General features: G+C 34.2%; 1 protein-coding gene across 1 annotated transcript in view; it reads left to right on the plus strand.

Annotated features, from left to right (window-relative positions):
• LOC136034666 (cysteine-rich protein 2-binding protein-like) overlaps positions 1–22,914 on the plus strand; it is a gene marked incomplete in the record, with an annotated part of 109,636 nt that overhangs the window by 13,417 nt on the left and 73,305 nt on the right. The window contains 2 exon segments of the mRNA XM_065715982.1: positions 1,915–2,046; positions 14,832–15,253. Coding sequence (XP_065572054.1) covers positions 2,038–2,046; positions 14,832–15,253 — 431 coding nt within the window.

A 22,914-nucleotide genomic window follows, 5' to 3' on the forward strand; every position in this document is an offset into this window, starting at 1 on the left:
ATAGTAATACCACCACCAGGTCTTCTGCGCACAAGTTCTCGTTTTGTTTTCGAATTTTGCAGAAAAGACTGGAGCAGAGCAAAATTGTTCTTAGTAAGCACGTGCTCTTACATCGGAGCAGATTCTACTTTGATAATCTCTGTAGTTAATGCCATAAGAAGCATATACTGCCAAATTGTTTGTCAACATCCTGGTAAAGAACGAACTATGCTGTCATCACTTTTGCCCAAGCTGCTTTTTCAAGCAATAGATGTGTTATTGTTTGATTTGTCAACTGTTTGATTATAACGTCAAACAAGATAATACGTCGTTTACAAATAGTTATTACAGTAAAGTGACTACATACTCTCCTCTGGTGAGGGGCGATCGACGTTCGACTCGCTTTGCATTAACATTCTCAAAGAAAAAAGGCAATATATCCGTTTTCCTTTTAGGGAATTTATAGAACATTCTCCATGCACCAGGACGTTAACATTTTTAAAATTACTCTAATCATTTTGATTTTCGTCACTGTTTTGGTACACAATCTAAAATCCGTTTTGCTTGCTTGTAATTTACAACAAGATTGATGTCCTAAGGTATAAGATGTAACGAAATACTTAAAAGGTAAAATAAAAAAGTAATTATTTAAAATTTTCATGCATTTTTCTAATTTCAGATCAAAAACTAGAACTGTTGCTGAGACACTATCAGTCAAATATGGCACCATACTGTAGAAAAGCAACTTTTCAAAAGATGCTTGTGTTATATTACTTCGCACTTTCTAACTTCCAATGTTGAGCTTTTGTTTTGATCCTACACTATTTGGAGAGGTTTACCAATGCTAATTCCACTTGATAGTTTTTCTTAAAGGCGCTTTTAAATTTTCGGATGCTATGGGCTGTGGTTCTTTTTTTTTGTAGTTTGCTGCTGTTGCTGCAACTATGATTTATATCATATATCAAACACAGAAAAAAGCTTTTGGCTTTTTCTTGGCAAGAGCTTAGCAAAGAAAAAATTCACTCTGTCATCACTTGTAACCTAGCCGCTCTTTAAAGCAAATCTTCAGTTACTATGGGCTATAATTGGTTTTTTATTCTTATAAATTTACTTGAACTTCGATCTTCCTTTTTCAGAAGAGAGTCCATCCCATGGTCATGTTTAACGTTATGAATGGTAATGGTTGACGAGATACTTTTTTTCAAAGATAATCACAAACAGGAAAAAGCCTATGAAATAGTAAGAGATGAACCTCAGAGAATGAGGCAGCTAAGTAAGTCGAATACGGCACCATACTCCAGAAAAGTAACTTCAAAATATGCTTGTATTATAATAACTTTTAGTTACTATATGCTGTGATTTGTTCTTTGCCAGGTTCCAGCTATCTTTGCAACCATGATACCAATGAAACTTGCCTAATCCCCATTTATAATGAACAATACCGATCCTTACATATTATTTAAAAAAATGCCATGTATTATTATGTTTCCAGTTCTAAAAGTAGAATAGTTGCTAAAACACTATAAACATTTTTATATAATAACTAGCTGGGTCATGGTGTCTTCGCTGCTGGGACCCAGCACGGCACACGGCAGGCTTCTATATATGGATTCTTATTGTCTCGTCCTAATCCGAAAATCCAGATAGGATTTTCAGCCAAGGCTATTTGTTTTGATCAAACACCAGTTTGAGGGGGTTTCCGGCTATTTTTTTGTTAATATGGGACGTGCTCGTCTCAGGTACATACGAGACTTTTTAGGGAATTTTAGTGTTTTAGGGGGGTGGCATAGTAATTGCTTGACCGCTATAGGACAAAACCGTTGAATAACACAGATACAATTTTACGTTATGTGCATTCCATACTTATAACCTTAATTCAGTATATATATTTTTTTTCAGAACAATCTCAGTCGTTCTTATTTGTTCCTATTTCAGGAAAAAATTGGAAGAAAGCTACAATCTTTAGACTGTGAGATATTGATTGATTGAAAAATATTGGCAGGCTTGAAATTGGAGAGTACAAGACTGATATCATTGGAAATTAACTGACTATTGCAAATGTATCAGGTAAAGTCAGTGTTTAATAAGATTTAAAATGTTTATATACCAACTTTAATGTTACATAACAATTAATTTTGTTAGAAGAAAATTTTGATAATTCACCGTGGTTTCCTTAAATAAATATACATAAAGACATTGAACTTGCATTAAAAAGTTTATTTGCAGGGTTGGGTATGTTTGACAATTTTTTAAAAGATGTTCGGATTTTTTTTTTGTATTATTATTTTTATTAATTTGGTTTTGTCTTTTTGTTATTCTTCAAGACATAAAACATTGCAATATCAACTAGACAGTATCCCTTTTTGGATAAGGACTAAATAATCAAATTTGACAGTTGCATGCCCTTAGGTTTTATAATAGTTTAAGGGACGGGGGTTTGTTTAATTTCACGTGTTTTCATTGGCTTGAAACTTTCAGGGATTGTTCTCTGAAATGGGTCAACAATTGTTGTTCTTATCGAGTTTGATGCTTAAAGCCATAAGCCATTGGGCCAAGAGAAACCCAATTTTGAAAGAAATCGTGCTTATGCATAGTGCCCCTGTCAAAGAAAAATAGGGCAGAAAACTCGTTTCCTCTTTTGCTTAAATCTTATTATCTCAGGTATCGTGGCTAAGGGGACCCTCAGGCGAAAAGTCAAATTAAACAAAAATTATTGGATTCCCTCAAAATGGGACCTAAAAAAGGGCACAAAACCTATTTTCCTTGTCACTTTGTATTGACGAGGTGGCTGTTAAAATTTTGCGGGGGAATTATTTGATTGTAAATTCAAAGGACTAGTGCCTCTTTAAGGGCCAAAAGTAATAGAAGAATAACCAGCCTCGTTCCCTTGCCTTTTGTGCCATTTGCCCCCCTGTTAGCCATGATATCGAATAAAAATTTTGAGATTGTTCAGGAACGTCCAAGGGTCTAATAACTATGGCTCGGAGTGTGGGATCACTGTGACAACCCTAAGGGTAATAGCTTTAGACTGTGTAAATTACTCATTTTTCATGGATAAATTCTTGAAGAAAATGTGGCCATGTTTGATCTAGGCTCTTTTATCAGTGAATAGCTCTTAGGAATTGTTTGCTTTTTCAAATTCCCAGAATTCTCCTAGTGCATACCGTGGAAACAGCTTCCATACATGACTAAATCAAAATGGGCTATGTTTATCGAAGTTTTCAAATTATCGGCAATAGCTGGGGGGGGGGGGGATCAAGCTGAAACTTCAGGGAGAATTGGGGGGGGATTAAATGGGTCGCAAATTTTGACATGGTAGAGGAGGAAGAATTAAATCAAAAGGCACTATATGTATCCAGGTCATTGAAATAGCCTTTCTGCAAAATCGGAAGATTAGCGTGGGAAATGAAGTTGAAACTTTAAAGTATTATTTGGGAAAGGAAGGGGAGAGGTGGACGAAGGATATTCCAAATTTTGTGTTTGGTGGAGGGGGGATAACAATTTCTACCACTGATCCACCAAAATGGTTTTGCGCTATAAGCTGCTATGGACTTACGATCTATAAAGAGTTAAGCAGTGAGGTAAATCAGAAGACATTATTTGCTGCTTAGTTATAAAAGTTGCTTGTCTGAAATATCTCTGGAATGACTTGAAGTGTCAAATTGAACCTTTCAGGAAATGTTGAGCAGGGGAGGTAGATGTTGAATCTTGACCTTGGAGGAAATATGAGAGCTAAATCAAAAGACACTATATACATCCAGTATTTCAAAATAATGTATCGCTAATATCCTTGGGGATAGAGTTTAAACTTCAGTGGGGAGGATGGACTTGGGGATTTCAAGTTTTTGTTGAGGGCGGGGGTCTAAATAGGTTTTGTGTCTTGTCAGGTTAATGTTTTTGGACTTCAAACCGCTACTGAACTAAGAATTGATTCATGATTAAGTAGCCAGGTACAAAATACTCGTAAACTATATGTTGTCAGGTTATCAAAATAGTGATTTACTTTTTGTAAGGCTACAAGATAATGTGTAATATCTTGAAAATGGCATGAGAGATCAAGTGCAAATTTCAGTTTTTTTGTGAGGGGGTTGCATGGACCTCTTATTTTAATTTCGGGAAGGAGCACTGAAGGGCTAAACATGTTTTGTCTCAATTTTGCCAACAAGTTTTTATAATTGTGCCCCCATGGGAATGAGATTCTGTTCACAGTGAAGTAGCAGGTATATCAAAATTACATTATACATGCTGTGGATTACAAAATAGGGAATCGCCGACATATCTAGAACGCCTTGGGAGATCCAGTCTCATCTTTCAAAAGGTGTATGGAGGTAAAGTTAACCTAAAATTTTGAAACTGGAAAGGGATCTAATGTAATCCAAAGACACTATGCGTATCCAGGCTGTCAAAGTAGTCTCTGCGATACCTTGTGAAATGACTTGCCAGGTGCAGTTATAATTTTGGGTACAGGGGGGAGGGAGCCGCTAGAAGTGTCAATACTTTCTAGTATTGTTGAAAGGAGGGTGGCAAATGAATCTCGATTCTGAACTTGGGAGGCATTAAGGCGCAGAGGGGGGGATTTTAAAATTTGGTCCCCAGTCTTCTTAATATTTTGTGTACTATGGGCCCCTATTGGACTACAATATATTCCTGGCAAAGTAGTTATGTGGACGGAAAGAAATCATGTATACCCAGCGAATCAAAATAGAGTATCTAAAGTATTCCAGGAATAGCTTGGGGGATTGAGTGGAAAATTTTAAAGGGCAATGGGAACCATTTGGAAAATGAAGTTTCGTTTGGGGGAAGGGCTTAGGTAAATCAGAAGAAAATGTGGATCCAGGCCACCAAAATAGTTTGTCTGAAACATAATAGGAACAACTTGTGAATCCTGGGCTAAAAATACCAGATTGTTGGGTCGGGAGGAGCAAGAGGACTTCAAATTTTGTGTTTAAAAGGAAGGTATGTGGTGGCAAAATTTGTATGTACTGTAAAACTAAAATACCTAGAGGAACTTCTAGCTTATTCATAGTGAAGTAGTGAGGTAAATCCAAAGACATTAAAGCATCCCTGGATATGAAATAGTGTATGTGTAATATGTCAAAATCAACCATTTAATTAGAGTTAAAACTTTGAGGGAGTGTTTGGAGAGTGCAAGGGGAAGTCAAATATTATGTTTAGGGGAAGAGATAAGAGGGCATGTAACATATTTGTTTCTTAAATGTTGGCTTCATCAAAAAACGACTGACAATTGTTATTTGAAAGATTGAAAGTTTGACAACTTGCGATGAATTTCTTTTGCCCTTAAAAGGGCCCAAAACTTTTCTTATCAGCACGGACAGATGGGACGTTTATTCAATATTGTTGCTTGATTTTGAATGTTTTTGGGTAATTGCTGAACACAAGAGCAAAGGACTTAGGATGCATAAAAAGGACCTTAAATTTTGTTTCGCCAATCATTTGAAACTAATTATGGCTGTATGGGTTTGTTATTCCAAAAAAGGTCCAAAATTCTTTTTGTCTCTCATAAGCTTATAATTTACTGGGAAGGTATACCTAAATGAAAATAAAATATTTTGGAGATTGGTTCTATCTGTATATGACACGTAAAACTGAGCCAAACAATTTTACTTTTCTTGGATTGGGACCTTAATATTAGGAACCTAATGAACACAAGCCCCATGAAAAAAAAGTGGTTGTATTGCAAAAATAGACCCGAATATGTTCTGTCTACTATCGCCCAGCGGTTTATTGGGTATGTATCCTAGGACGAACAAACATAAGATGAAAAATGTATCTAGAAAAGTGGGTTTTATTGATCCGTAGAACTTCAAAATTGACCTGACAGTTTTCCTCCAATGGTACGATAATACTGGTTAATAAGACTTGACCAAGAGAACCAGAACAAGGACTGTGAATTTTGGAAGAAAACTGCGGTTGCATATATTCTTTGCGCGAAAGTTTCTTTGTCTTTTGTTTTACTTTTAAAGTTGTAGGCCATGTAGATGTCTCAACTAGAACTTAGGACCAATGGACCCTCAATTAGAACAAAAATCACGGAAACAAATCGGTTTTTTTATAATGTCCTGTTTCTTATATATTTTATTATTTTGTTATTTATTATATTTGAGATAATAAAACTGAGCGAATTGAATCAATGACCTTGGTATGCAAATAAGCAGTTACAAATGCAATAACATTAAAAGATTCTTTTAAAACTGGTAGACCAAGATACGTATGTATTCAAGGGTGTCTAGAGTTTGTGGGTCATGATGGTTTCCACCCTATTGAAGACCAAAAATTCCGCAATTTTTTATTCATATGAATATTATCACCATGACTCAAAACCAAATCTATTGGTATCACTCAAAATAGTAAATTTATGATCAAAAATTTATTGCACATAAGTACACTGATTGAAAATTTTAACTGAATATTCAAATTTTGTCCAAAATCTAAGTTGCAATCCTGCATCTTAATTCTTAAATAGAAAAACTTGACTTTACCAATATTTCTATTCCGTAATGAATGAATGAACTTTATTACCTGTAAAGTATAAAAAACACAAAGTACGGAGTATTTTAAATAAATATAAATAAATAAACAAAAAACAAATACGATAAACAGCGAAGAAAAACAAAATTCAAACTAACAAAAGACAATATGGACTAATCAACCAGTATCAATATGGAAAAAAGGCTGCAGAGGGTCATAAACGTGAACAAAGTTGACAGTCTTTTTACATAAATCATCACTGGAAGACCGAATCCGAGAAAGCACATCTACTAAACCAAATCGAGCAATTATTTTTTTGTTTCGGTGCCATCTAGGAAGCCGGAGGAGGAATTTGCAATATCTGAAATAAGCCGTACGTAGAGTATGTCGATCTTTCTTACGAAACAGATGAGCCATGCCTGATAAAAACAAAAGCACAGGGGCGCAATAAGCGTTATAAATCATGCACAAACCATTGCGGTTGTAACGGCTTTTGTTTGGGGATATTTTTCCGTAAGCGACGCGTAGGTTTTTCACGGCTTGATTCACTAGGGATGAACAGGTAGCGGAAAGTGTTGGGCCGAAACACAGACCAAGCCAACTAACTAAAGAAGAACATGGTAGAACTGCAGTCCCAGTAACGAATGGAGCGACCGCATAAGGGCTATTAAAACAAATAAACTCGCATTTAGACGCATTAACTGATAGTCCAATCTTAGATAGTTCATTGGTTAATATAGTAAAATTAGAAAGTTAGATTGTTAGTTAGATATTAGAAAGTTAGAAACTTAGAAAATATAGTAAAATTAGATTCTGATTGAATGCAATTTCTGACAAATCTTCGGTTGCTGCACTAATATATGAATGCCAGCCACTTGCATTAGATAAACAATACCGATAACTGGCATAAGAAATTGTTGTGTTATCACTTTCTCTCGTGGGAGAGAATTGTGATGTGGACCTCAGTTATATTTTGGTCCTTACTTTTCTAGTCAAAGGAAAATGAAATCCAATGATAAAAAAAAAACGTGAACCAAATATACAGTCCTTTAATGATTTTGAAATTCGTTCCTACATGTAAGATTAAATATAAAAAAAAACAACAATTTTTTTAACTGAAAGTAAGGAGCGACATTAAAACTTAAAACTAACAGAAATTACTCTATATATGAACAACTCAACCCTTCCCTCCCCAACCAAAAAATCTCCCTGAAAGCGTCTGTACACTTCCGAATAACCATTACAATATGTAAATACTGGTCAAAGTTTGTAACTTCCAGCCCCTCCTACGGGGACTGTGGGGGAGTAAGTCGTCCCCAAAGACATAGCTATTAGGTTTTTCGATTATGCTGAATAAATTGGCTATCTCAGAATTTTGATCCGATGACTCTGGGGAAACAGTAAGCGTGGGACTAGGTGCCTTTCAATTTTTGTCACTTAAAAATGGCACTAGAACTTTTAATTTCCATTAGAATGAGCCTTCTTGCGACATTCCAGGACCACTGGGTCGATACAATCACCCCTGGGGAAAAAATAATATAAAACAAATAAACACGCATCCGTGATCTGTCTTGTGGCAAAAAATACAAAATTCCACATTTTTGCAGATAGGAGCTTGAAACTTGTACTGCAGGGTTCTTTGATACACTAAATCTGATAGTGTGATTTTCTTTAAGATTCTATGACTTTTAAGGGGTGTTTCCCCATATTTTCTAAAATAATGCAAATTTTCTCAGGCTCGTAAGTTTTGATGGGCAAGTCTAAACTTGATGAAACTTATATATATAGAATCAGCATTTAAATACAATTCTTTCGATGTAACTATTGTCACAAAATTCTGTTTTTTAGAGTTTTGGTTACTATTGAGATATATATATATATATATATATATATATATATATATATATATATATATATATATATATATATATATATATATATATATATATATATATATATATATATATATATATATATATATATATATATATATATATATATATATATATATATATATATATATATATATATATATATATATATATATATTTGTTGGTGTTTTGCTGAGGATGGCCCTTGGACATAGGGCCGAAATATCCACTGAATTGCATTCCACTGTCTTAAGAAAATTTTCTCTATTTAGTCTAAGTGTGTTTCTTTGTTATGGAAAGGCAGTGTCATATCGTCACTATTTAATTCATTTTAAGTTTGACCTGGTTATTCATTTGAATTTCTGTTTGTTTTAAGATTCATCTATTCATTTATAGAATCATCTATTATCTTCGTGTTTGGTGTGAATATTCGTTTTAATTTCTGTATTTTCTAGCTTGAATTATTATTCAATAAAATTATTTTTGCTCCTTTTAGCTTTAAAAATGGCAAATCCTCCAAATAGCAAAGAAGTCTGAAGATTCGAAATAAACTAAATAATTCATTAAAAACTAAATTACTTGAGGGAGGCAACCTCAAACTTGGGTTGACAAAATCACATCACCTTGGTTTAGGCCTACATTCCGCAACAATATTTTTATTTCCATAAAAGCTGGTTCTTAAGAAACTCTTACTTCGCTTATTGCATTTCAGGCTAGTTTTGTAACACGAAACATGAATGCATAAAGAAAGAAAAGATCTTGTTGAAATATAGAGGTTATCTCCCCGTTCTTTCTTATTCTGCGTACATACACTTGTTACACTTCTTTCGTATCATATTCTAATGTTCGTTCAGTTTTTTTCTTAGGAAGCGATTCTATACAAATCGGTGTAAACCACCCAAAAAGGTTAGGTTCATAGTGTAACCGTCGTAAATAAAAAAAAGTTAAATACCCAAAATGGTATTTAAGTGTTTTCAGGCTTACTGCTTACACATATGAAGTTGTGTTCCAATATAGAACTCCGAAATCTAAATATTTTCATAAGTGTTCGGTTTCCACCAAAGGAGATATTTAAGGATTTATATGCAATCGTGATTTAGCTTGTTTTTCGGTCGAATTAGTCCACTGTTTAGTCTTAGCTTGCTTTCGACACTGAATCAGAACTTTGCTTGCTTTTACTTGGAGCTTGGAGTTAATTTTTTTGCACCGAGTCAGGCTGTAGCACTAATGTTGAAAATCAAAGCATGATTGTGGTTAAACAAGGTAGTAAATGACTGCTATAGCGCTATCTCTTCCTATCTGCTAAAAATTTTATTTTAAGAGAGGCAGGGTCGATGGGCCCAACTTTCTTGGTTGATTTCTTGGTCCAAAATTCTTGAAATGACGCGGGTTTAAGTAATGTGTGAAATACCCACCTTTTCCATTAAAGTGCATGTTTGAGGAATTTGCGAATTGTATGATTTCCGGCCCTCGCGTTCGAAACCTCATGGGTCATGATCCCCTTGTTGACACATTTATTTGACGTATCCATCATTTTGAGTGAAATAAAGATATTGCGGATTTCCAAAAGGGCTCTCAGAATTTAATTTTGTGATCTGCTGGGTCCCCTTTCTAAGTTTCTAAGACGATCCTTTCTTCATGAACTTACCACGGAAACATTATAAAAATAAATGATAGAAGGAAGACACGTCACCCTTTACTTTGTCACCGCTACTCTATTTGCTCCAAATATTTCATTAAAAAGTTTTTTGACTGTTTCGATACCAACTTCTGACACCAATAAAAACTGTTCCTGGGTTAAACTCAATCACTATGCCACTATTTTTGAAAAGGAATATCACTATTCACACTGCTCACTTCAAATCGATGTTTCCTTGTAATAAAAGATCCATATGTTAAATATGTATGCAAGATTAAATTCAAGTGTCAATACGTTCGAAAACAGAAAATGATTTTGCTACGGGAAGAGTGTGAGTTTTTGGGGAGGGGATGCAAAGAAAAAGCGATTTTATGTAAATATGAATAAAATATAGAGCAAATCGTAGGAATATTGGGTTTTTGGTTGGGAAAGAAGTGAAATCCCTGAGGTCATCTTATTCTTCACCTTTTTTTAGTTCATGAGCACGATAACTGTATATGTTGCGGTGAAAGACCGAAATCTGGTGAATGTTGACATTCACCAGTGAATGTCAACAAACCCACAGCCACTTGGTGTATATCCGAAATATTTGTCAAATATCATTATTTCTTACTTTCACCGGTGAATGTCGAAATTTACCATGCACTAATTGTGAACGTTAGACATTCCTGAGATTCTAACCCATTTTCTAAAGGGTTAATTTTCACGTTTGGGAGTGCTACATTTAATTGTATAAAATTTATTTGTGCCTTTAGAAAAGTATAAAATATTAATATTAAAAAAAAAAGATTTTGGGCCTTTTATTTTAGTACTGCTTGGCATTATAGATACATATCTAAAAGCCCCAATTCCTACCAAAGTAGTCAAGGCTCTTAATATTCAAATTACTTTGGTTAAAAGACACTCATCCATGTAATAATACCATACAACATTTATTTGATCATATTTAGAACACAAAAAACAGATCAGTTTAATATTTGAGTAACTCGATCCCATAAATATTATCAGTGAATGAGTATTTAGTTTTTCTGTGACATAACAGTTATGTAACAGGAACAATATGTTCTTTTTTCTCGAAGTAGTTTATTAAGTCTGGCTCATATGGCTAGAAAGTTCATTCAGTTCCCCCGATGGTTGGATGGCATGAGTAGACAAAGTTTCTCAACAATATCTTCGCTCTTTCGTTTATTGAAACCAAGGACTTTTTCTCTGTTCTTGGTGCTGGAAATATCTTTAAACATTTTCTTTGTAAAAAATTCATCAGTTTCACACAGCACCTTCATATTCAGTCGAATAGAAAAGAATGGCGTTTCCTCTTTCTGCTGTTATTTTTACTAAATCCTTCAGGTAAGGCATGCTTTGTCGTTCTATTTTGGTTTTACTTTGAAGTAAAATCCTGCAATTCTCTAATGTCTTCGGTGGCAATAAGTTTTTTTTCCACTTTCCGAAAATTGACTCCTTTTAAACAATTGATTAAATCATTAAAATCATACTCTTTCCCACAATGTTTCACCGGGAGTTCAGCCTAATAATGAAGGGAATCTGCGGCCATAAATGTGTGACTAGGTTCAAAGTAAAAATGTCAACTTTGTCCTAAGAATGCTTCATCACAATAGTTTATTAAGTAAACTAGAATGGTGAAAACCTCTAATTTTCACTTTGCCGAGAACTTTTATCTTGCCAAAAGTAAATATATTAGGTATCCCTAAATTGACAAATTAGGCATACATACAATTTAAGATTTCTTCCTTTGATAGCTTCATGTTTCGCTTCACATCTAGTGTTTTGGGCTTGGCCCGAGTGCCAAGTGCAACAAAGCTTTCATTAAATTCCATCATTCTTCTAGCAAACACGGCTTCTTTTAAATAATCCATGCGCGGTAACATAATGACTTCTTGAAGATTAGCACAAAGTATAATTTGTTTGAAGGTTTTGTTTATGCATGTTTTTCCTACAAATCTCTGGATTGTTTAGTCTTTCTCATGTGACATTTTCAATAATTGCAATGGAACGTGTCGTCTTTTGGAGTTTCATCTTTATGGTTTTGATCATGCTCTTTAAATTTAAACTAATTCTTCTCCTTTAAAACTCCTTAAATTCTTCATGGCCTAGCTTCGAAAATTATGTATTCATTTAATTTACAACTTTTCTATATAAATCGTAAGAGCATTCAAAACTTGAATTAGAATTTAGAAATCATTTTGCATCCTTTGAATCGTCGTGTGATTAGGAAGATACCCCCTACTTGAGGCATATTCTCATCTGTAATGGGGGTACTGGGGCTGTATCTTTCTATATGATCAATAATTATAGTTCTATCTGTTTCTTTTTATTGTGAATATCTTCTTCTTTTATCAGATGCATTAAATGCCATTCCTCTCATTGCATCTTCGTCAACATCTGTTAGTGTCGGAAATGACTGAGTTGTTTTCCTTAGAAAATCATGAAATCGTGAGAAAAAATCATTTACATACTCTAATTCTTTATCCTTAGAAAATCATTAATAAAGTAACTTAACGAGTTGTTCTCTTGTCCTTACTGAACTCCTCGTCGTCTTTAATTGGGAGTTGTTAACCCAGTTGTTCCTTGTTTATTGAAAAACTTCATCGTTTCTTAACTTACGGTACATAAGATAATGAAATCCCTTCTTCCACTTAAATCTTTTTCCCTAAATTCAGTATTCATTTCTTTCGCCTAACCTGAAAAGGTTAAACTGCGTTTATACTTGATTTTTCATTGCAAGGTCCACATGGGCAGTGGTTTTATCTAAACTTCTTAGCTCTAATAAGATTTATTTCTTGAGGATTTATATTTTTCTTTTTTCTAATTCTTTTGGCCTCTCCTTCTTCTGGTTCTTTTGTCTTCATTCAATATTGATATCGTTGTATTGTGCTAGTATATTTTAGTTTTTTGTATATTCAGAATTTTTGAACTGAAAAGGCCCGAACTCCCAACAGCTTTTCTTTACTTGATTTTTGAAGGCCTTAAGTACGAAACACTTTTAGGGTGCTTTAACTATTTAATTGGTACCTAAGGTCTTCTTGAAGCAAAAACGGTTTCTAAACGTAGTTTAGGCCTATATAAATTATGCTGTTACTTGCTTATTTATGGGAGTTGGGCCTTATGTTTTAAAACAGAGGTGCGCCTCTCAAGATTTGGTGTTTGTTGACATTCACCGGTAAAAGCCGACATTCTCCAGTTTCGGTATTTCACGGTAATATAGATTGGATTTCTGATGGAGACATTTTTAATTCTGACGTTCACATTCCTAAGATGGAAATAGACTTTGTTCATCTTTCACGGGAGGGATTGTTTCCATCCCTGTTTTTTTTTCTTTTTGCGAGCGGATGTTGGATCAAGTCGCTCTTACGTCTCTAAATATTGCTATAAGAAATATCTGTATATATCTTCTAGTATACGTTGTCTTGAAGTACCGTATATCAATCAGGGATTTTTGTGTCCCTTTTTTTCATACGAAAATATAAACAAGTTCAGTATGCGATATTCTTTAGTGTCTATGAAGCAGTACCAACATTGTCAATAGTTCTGAAATATTAACCTTCTAAAATAAATATTTACGTATTATTTTTATTAAGAATGTGTATATAGTTAAAAGAGATTAGTCTATTTTGAATTTGTAATAGAAATTATTAGTTATATTATTCTCGGAAGGACAGAAAAGCTTTATTATGATCGAAAGGATAGAGTCAAGCCTTTTTTTTTTTTTTTTTTTTTTTTTTTTTTTTTTTTTTTTTTTTTTTTTAATAGAGAAATATATATTCGTTTATAAATATGTAAAATTACCATCATTTTGGCAGTTTTTAACTCTGCCATCAAAAATAGGAATAAATATCTTCATCAGAGTCTTGCTGAAATTCTAGTCACGACTCAGATTAGTCCGTCCATCAATTATCTTGATACTAAGGTCTACCATCCAACATTTAAACCTATTATTTCCATTTTTGACAGCTTAGGATCTGAGATGGGGGAAATTCTGAGGTTATACTTTTTCACAAATTCTATAATGTATTCATTTATTTCTTGGAATTAATAAATTTGTTTTTAATTTAAAACCAAATAATTACTGTTAAACGGACGTTACTTTGATATCATTATGTCAGCGAATATGATAAGTTAGTGTTATCTGTCTCATTATGTTATTATTTTTTGCCCAAATCAATAGGGCCATATCTGCACACAGCTAGGGGACCTTAAAGCTTCTTTCCTGATGGTATTCTGAAGGACCATCGCCGATGCTTAAATAAAAACATGAAAAAGATGAGCCTAAAAGAGTTCTTTTCGTACTTTTGAACCTCTCTTTGACCAGGAAAATTTCAGACTCTCACTCAGGGCCATGACTGTGTAATCTGGATGCAAGGACTGATCCAGATCCACCTATCTGAAAATGGATTATTGGTTTCTTAAAGGTTTTATATTTGGTTTTATCCTCTGGACATTTTTCAGATGTAGGTTTGTGAAAGGGGATGTTAGTGTACTCGCTATGATTAGGACAAAATTATTTGGTTACTTCTAGCTCAAAGACACAATTTTTTTTAATGTATATCAAATGAACACAAGGTATTTAGCTGAACACTGGAGTTTTTACCGATAATTTTTCGTTCTTTTTCTTAATTTAAAATATAAAAGAAGCTCTTCCTATATATAGAGTTATATACCTTCGCTTGTATTACATCACAAAATAGGTATACACTCATCAAGGGTTTACTCTAAATACTGTTTCTGAGCCCAAGAATCTTCTCTCTTAATGATATGAAGTTGCTAACTACACTATACATGTTTGTTGTTTTCTTTGTGTTTTTATTTGTTTTGATTTTTATCCTGTTTTCTTTCAGAATAAGCAAGGTCAACCACGGTCTGCCAACGTTCGAACTCAAAATCTTAAACTGAATTCAAGGAGCGTTTCTCAAACGTCTTCCAGACCCTTTGAAACTACCTTTTCGCCGATTGTATCTCCTTCTGATGGTTTTTGCTCTGCTACTTTAGATAATAACAGTTATGATTTATATAGCAGCGGTTCCTCCCTTTATAATGATCAGATGCTCTGGGAGTCTGCTTTTGAGGTACCTGAGATTAAACTTGAAAGTGAACCAATATCAAATGAGCTTCCAAATCTTGTAAAAGATGAGCTTGCTGATGATGTACTTGTAAACACTTCATGGCAGAATGAACCTCTCGGAAGAGAGATTAAAGAAGAAATAGAAGAGTCTGGAGAAACTAAAAATGTTGAAAGTGGACAAAACAGATTTGCTCAAGGGTTAGTTCTTTTTTATTATATTATTTTAAAAAAAGTTTTTTTAACGGAAAGTAAAGAGCGACATTAAAACTTAAAACGAACAGCAATTACTTCGTATGTGAAAGGGGCTTTTCCTCCTTAACGCCTCGCTCTTTACGCTAAAGTTTGACTCTTTCTGTTAACTCTACTTTTTAAAACAGTAAAAAACTTTAGCGTAAAGAGCGGGGCGTTGATGAGGAAGCAGCCCCTTTCACATACGAAGTAATTTCTGTTCGTTTTAAGTTTGAATGTCGCTCCTTACTTTCCGTTAAAAAAACTTGTTTTTTTTATTTAATCATATACAATACTGGTTATTGGGAAGTGTACAGATATTTTTCAGGAGGGATTATTTTGGTTTGGGTGAGGGGAGGGGGTTATGTGGGAGGATCTTTCCTTTCAGGAATATGTCGTGGGGGAAGAGAAATTCAATTATGGGGGCGCAGGATTTTCTAGCATTATTTTGTCCCCATTTCTTAAGAATGACCCCTGAATCACAAAAGCCGTAGAGTAAATAATTGAAATTACTAAAAATACGTTAGCGTAAAAAGCGAGGTATTAGGAGGAGGTGAGCCCATCATATGCGTAATAATTTCTGTTCGTTTTAAGTAGTTTTAATTCTGCTCCTTACTTTCAATTGAAAAAAAACTTTTTCATATTTTTTTTCCATTATTTTTTTTTAAATAATGCTAGAAAGTCCTGCGCTCCCTTCATGGAAATTTTCTTCCCCCATGATAAATTCCTCCAAGGAAAATTCCTCTAACATGTCCCCCTCTTTCCAACCCCCTCCCCCCAACCAAAAAATCACCCTGAAAACGTCTGTACACTTCAAAATAATTCCAGCTATAATCAAGCATAAGAGCAGATATGCAGAAGGGCAGTATACGCTGGTTGTTCCAGTGCTGCCGGTATCTCCTAAGTAGTGGCCCAAAGTTTGTAAGTAAGCCGAAAGCTGGTTGAAACTGGGCAAAAAGGGGGATATTGGGCCACTTCTCACTCCGTCAAAAAAGGATTTCGTGCAAAGGGCTTTAAAATACGATTTGTTTGCCTTCAGGATGTTTGCGAGATAGGAGATTAGGTTATGAGTTTATTTTTATTTGTGCTATGTACCATTATATTCTCCTTGCTTCAGTTTTGTACTATTCAATTTCGAAAAAAAGATTTAAATAAATGAGATGTCAAATGAACTTATTTAAAGGCTTATACATATTTCTAGGACTTTAAGCTGGACATAGAGAAAAGGAAAGTTGCATTGTAATCAAGTTTAAAAAATTCAAAATACGAAAAACACACAAATGCTCTTAAATCGGCTTTAGAGACATTTATGGGCATTTGGTACCAAGAGGAGGGGGTACTAGAGAGGATATCGTACGGTTCTTATTTTCAAAAGATAAAATGGGGAAAACTAAAGTACACCAGAGTTAAAGTCCTAGAAATATGTATAAGCCTTTAAATAAGTTCATTTAATATCTCATTTATTTATATCTTTTTTTCGTAATTGAATAGTACAAAACTGAAGCAAGGAAAATATAATGGTACATAGCACAAACAAAAATAAACTCCTAACCTAATCTCCTATCTGCTCGTATGCTTGATTATTGCTGGAATTACGTAGAACGATGGGAAAATATAAATGTTTCCCGGATGTAATATTTGGGTAAAACAAAAATCAATGCCTGCCGATTCTGGTTGTTGAAAGAGGCTAAAATGAGGCAATTTCCGACCCTTTTTGTACGTCATGCTCTTTGAATCAAGAGCCATCAGGTTTAAGGCATGACCCGATTGCCCTCCATAGAAATATTGAATTTTTTCCCAAGCATTTTTTGACAGCATAGAGTCTGAAACATCAATTTCCCTTGACCCCGGATCTGCTAAATTCTCACATGTTGGGATGTAGTCTATTCTGAGGCATATGCTGAGACCCATTATCGTATAAAAAAGATCTTTCATTGTCAACTCCAAGCTACGCGAGGTTCCATATTCCTTCATCTAACGATTTACTACTGCTAAATTGTGTACGAACGCATTTATTCTATGTTTTTTTTGTTTTGTTTTTTAGTATAGCTCCATTTGAGATAAGGGCCCAGTTCCAAACATATGCTTTTTATAGCGAAATGTTTTCGTCTTTTTCAGGATTTTCCCAAAACTCCCACAGATTTACTACTTTTGACCATGGTTTTGAAAAATACGTGGTACGGGTCTACATCTATCATAAGTTTCATTTTTGTAGCTATCCCGAAACGTTTGAAAACATTTTTTCCGCATTAAAGCAATTTCAATCCAGTTTATAACCCCATCAAAATTTTGACATACGAATAAACCCCAGGTATAACCCCATCAAACCTGTGAATATATACTGCCCCTTCATTTTTTATGTGTTTTATTTTATTAAATCAGGTAACAACAAACGCAAAGGGAAGGCAAACCAAAAACGGGGTAAGAAGGGAAAAATGTAATAAAATGTATCCACAAACACATCTTCTGGATATGCAACCCCGATGAAAGGAGGGGGGTATCCCTCGATTGTTCACACATCCCTCTTGAAACCCGCTATTGAGGGTCTATTCTTTGGACCCTTCTAGCATTCCCTATCAAAATGCCCGTGGACGACACATCTATAACACGCCGAAGTTTGTGGGCGATCGCATCTGATTTTTGGCTTATCTTGCTAGGGGTTTGTGTTTGCCACTTTCTTTTTCGGCATCTTTCAAGGGCTACAGTAAACGCTTTGTCTAATGCCGATACATAAAGGTCTATGACCAGGTTAGATATGCCTGTATCCTGTGATTCTGCGCGAACGGCCGCTGCAAAATAAAAATATTTCCCTACTTCTTCACCCTACCTCTCGTTACATTGAGGATGTATAATCAGAAGGCAAATAAATAATTTTTTGGTTCAGCAGCTCCTCCATTATCTTTTTTGCTTCTGCACTTATGTCTGCCTTTATCTGGTCCGATGTTTTTCCTGACTTTTTCCCGACCAAAACTGATTTGACTTGATAGTACATTCCCACAAAGTGCGCTTTCGGTTGTTGTTCCCCCATATTTTTAAATGAAAAAAGTGCCTTTTCCAACGAAATGATGAAAAAAATGTGTTTTTCAAAACTTACTCACGAGCAAAAAACTAAGGGGACAAGGACATCCCTTCCCCTCAATTACCACTGTTAGAACTAGCAGACGGGCTTCATCGTAGAGTGAAGTTTGAAGGTTCAATCTAAAACTTTTGATCGTCCAAGCTTAATTTTTGTTAGATTTTTGGTTGAAAAATTTTTAGTTTTAGTGAATTTGTTTTTGCAATAAGCTTATACTTTTAAGATGTGTAGGCCATTTAGGAAACTTGCTAAGAGGGTCTGGGGGGGGTATATGTGAGGGGCTCTTATAAACCACCAATTAAGGGCTTTAGATCATAATTATTGAAATGGTACCGTTTTATGCTTCCAAACTGTTCCGCTTAAGACTATCCATATAGTGCTATATGGCACTTTTGGATGGTAAAATTGATAAAAAGCACTTAGATATGAGTAATAGGTTTAAAATGAGCCTTTTCGGGATATGCTTTAAAAAATGAGTGCATCACATTTGCAAAATAGTGGATTATCTGAAAAGTAATCATAAGGGACAAACCATGATCGAAAAAAAAACATCCAAGCTGGAATCGAACGCATGATAATCTAATTTGAAGTCCAGCGCTGTACTAACATAACGACTCCTCTAATAATGTAATCTATATATATAAAAATAAGTTGTCTGTGTGTGGATCTGTGGATGGATCAGGTGACGTCACCTGAAAAAACTGGATCAGGTGACGTCAAAACTGAAAAAACTAAAAAAAGGCAAAAACTACAAAAAAAACTAAAAACTAATAAAAAAAAATAAAAAAGCTAAAAAACTAAAAAAACTAAAAAAAGGCAAAAAGATTAGCAATCAACAAAGCACCGGGACACAGGGAGTATAAATGACGACCAGGACATAAGTAAAAAAAAAAAACTAACAAAACTAAAAAGAAGGTAAAAACTACAAAAAAACTAAAAAGAAAAAAAAACTAAAAACTAATAAAAAAACTAAAAAATCTAAAAATCTAAATAAACTAAAAAAGAAAAAAAAGGAAAAAAATAAAGGAGAAAAACAAAACTTAAAAAAAGGCAAAAACTACAAAAAAAAACTAAAAAACTAATAAAAAAAGTAAAAAAGCTAAAAAACTAAAAAAAACTAAAAAAACTAAAAAAAGGTAAAAAACTAAAAAAAAATAAAAAATAAAAAAAAACTAAAAAAAAGGAAAAAACTGAAAAATAAGCTAAAATAAAGGTAAAAACCAATAAAAAACTAAAAAGAAAAAAAGGAAAAAACTAAAAAAAATTTTCATCTAAAAAACTGAAAAAAACTAAAAAAGGTAAAAACTAAAAGAACTAAAAAAGAAAAAAATAAATGACGACACTCAAAGAGAAAGCGACCAGGACAAAAGGAATGTTCGATTAGCAATCAACAAAGCACCGGGACACAGGGAGTATAAATGACGACCAGGACATAAGTAAAAAAAAAAAATTAACAAAACTAAAAAGAAGGTAAAAACTACAAAAAAACTAAAAAGAAAAAAAAAATAAAAACTAATAAAAAAACTAAAAAATCTAAAAATCTAAATAAACTAAAAAAGAAAAAAAAGGAGAAAAACAAAACTAAAAAACGAATGTATATACAGACCGGGACACCGGGATACAAATGACGACCGGGACACAGGGAATATAAATGACGACCGGGACACAGGGACACAACTACAACGGGGACACCGGGGGAAACGGGGGGATATAAATGACGACCGGGACACCGGGACAGGGAATGGTCGATTAGCAATCACCATCAACAAAGCTCAAGGGCAATCATTAGAATCATGAGGTATAGATCTGAATACAGATTGTTTTCCCATGGACCATTATATGTTGCATGTTCAAGAGTCGGTAAACCTGACAATCTATTTATATGCAAAGACAATGGGACAGCAAAGAATGTTGTATATTCGCAAGTTTTACGTAGTTAAAACCATATATATATATATATATATATATATATATATATATATATATATATATATATATATATATATATATATATATATATATATATATATATATATATATATATATCTATATTCACAGGTGGGACATAGGGACACAACTACAATGGCGCGTAACTATTATGGCGCGTAACGACTTACGCGCGCGGGGGGGCTTGTTTAATATATCTTTGTTTGTAGGACTTTAATTGTGTAGCTTATTAAAGGAGTCTGGAGAAGGATTGGGCGGGAGGTGTTCTTGCAAACCTCCGTTGTATAAGATGTATGTATATTGTTTCTTGTGTCAAGTCCAGTTAAAGGTTTGGACCATAATTATTACAATGTTAGCATTTTATGCTTCCAATATTGTCCACTCTGGAAGTGGCACCAAAAGTGTTGTTTTCAGTGCTATATCTTACTTACAAATAGTAGAATTGATATGAGCAAAAGTCTTCAAATGAGCCATTAAACATCACCCTAAAAAGTTCTAATAGCCCACTAGTCCCAGATTTTCTACTCTAGATATGGCACCAAAAGTGCAGTTTTTAGTGCCATTTGAAATTTGCATATGGTGGAATTTTTAGGAAGAACATAGATATTAGCAATATTTGTTATATGAGCTATCAAAAATCTATCTACGATGTTCTGGTAGCCCGCCAGCCCATCGCTTAGAAACGGTATAAAAAGTGCCTTTTTTGTGGCATACCGCGGACGTATGCCACAAAAATTACTTGCAGACGGCGGAATTTATATAAACCACGTACATATGAGAAATAGCTTTTGAATGAGCTCTTAAAAATCTCTATGATGTTCTTAAAAAACAGAAGACCATTTTAACATTTTTTAACTTTTATTTACTATGGGCTGTTACTCGATTATAGCTAATGCTTCAACCATGACAAAGATTTCATTGCAAATTCTTCCCAGAAACTAGTGAATATTGAAATCTATGATATCTAATCAATGGTAGAATTTTTAAAAACCTAGTAAATATAAGCAATAGCTTTTGATTAAGCAATTAAACATCTATCTACGATGGTGTGATAGGCTGCTAATGTTTTAGTAGCTTACTGATGAGCAGACGATGTATGAAACTTACTAAGGTTGCTGAGAGGGGGTGTGTACGGGAGGGGCTCTTGTAAACTTTCACTTAAGGGCTTTGAAACATAACTATTACAATAGCGTTGTTTTCAATACTACATCGCAGTTATGGATGGTAAAATTAAAAAAAAGCACGTAGATATGAGAAATAGCTGTAAAATGAGCCATTAAACATCATTTTATAAGTTCTGCTATCCCAATAGCCCCAGCTTTTCCACTTGAAATCTTGGCACCAAAAGTGCCATTTTTAGTGCCATGTTGAAGTTAGTGGAAGTTAGTTGTCTTATGATGTTCTATAGCCTGCTAGTGCCATCCCTTGAGAAATGCCGCAGAAAGTTCAATTTGAGTGCCATATGGCACTCGCAGATGACGGAATTTTTAAAAAGGACGTATATATGAGAAATAGCTTTTGAATGAGCCATTAAGCATCTCTTTATGATGTTTTGGTAGCCAACTAAGTCTGTTGAAAAAAAAAGAATAAAAAAACAGGAGACACATCAGTGTAACCGATTTACTTGTATAGAATTTTCGACCATGCTGATTCCTATGGTACACTTTTCATTTCGATCTGACGCCATTTTCGATGGGTTTGAGGCGTTTTTTTAAATCAACATGAATTTCTTTTTCCAATTACCTTTTACTTTTAAGACAAATTGAAATAATAGTTACCATTCCCGAGTCAGTGTCAGATGGCAATTTTTTTTTCACTAGTCAGTTTTTTTTTTTCAAAATGTATTTTTTAACTTTTGGGTACTATGGGATGTTTTTCTCTCTTTACTGTATCATATACATACTTTTTTTTGGGGGGGGGGGGGAGGGGTTGAACTGAATAACAACACACAGTCCGTATGCAAGTTGTCAAAAGGACGTATCAGCAATATCTTAGGAACAGTTTGTTGTGTGAAGTTGAAACTAACTGGTCTTTTCGTGAGGAATGTTGATCTAACCAAAAGGCAATATTTGCATCCCATTGCTACTGCTTTTATTCATACTGCTGCTACTATTATTACTACTATTACTGCTGGCACTCCTACTACTAAAGCTAAGTATATTAAAGCAAAAAAATTTGAAATATTGAAACCATATTGAATTAAGATCAAAATACACTACGGCCACACAGGTCGTCAAGAGAACGTATCAGTAATGCTTCAGGGACGATTGATGGAATTAAGTTGAAACTTTCAGCGTGTGTTGATGAGGATGTTGAAGAAACCAAAGGTACTATGTGCATACTGCTACTAATGCTACTGCTGCTACCGCTGCCATTGTTACTACGGGTATTAAGGTAAGGCTTTCAAGGAACATTTAGGCGGATGTTGAACTAAATCATAACGAACTATGAGCATTTAGATTTTCAAAAAGATGACAAAGCAATATCGCAAGAACATCTTACATTATTAAGCTAGACTTTAAGAATAAGTTGTGGTGGATTTTGAACTAGGCAGTTGGCACTGTGTGTATACTATTCATACTACCACCACAATTACTGTAACTAATGA

Source organism: Artemia franciscana, chromosome 13 (assembly GCF_032884065.1).
Source record: "Artemia franciscana chromosome 13, ASM3288406v1, whole genome shotgun sequence".
Classification (NCBI taxonomy): Eukaryota; Metazoa; Arthropoda; class Branchiopoda; order Anostraca; family Artemiidae; genus Artemia; species Artemia franciscana.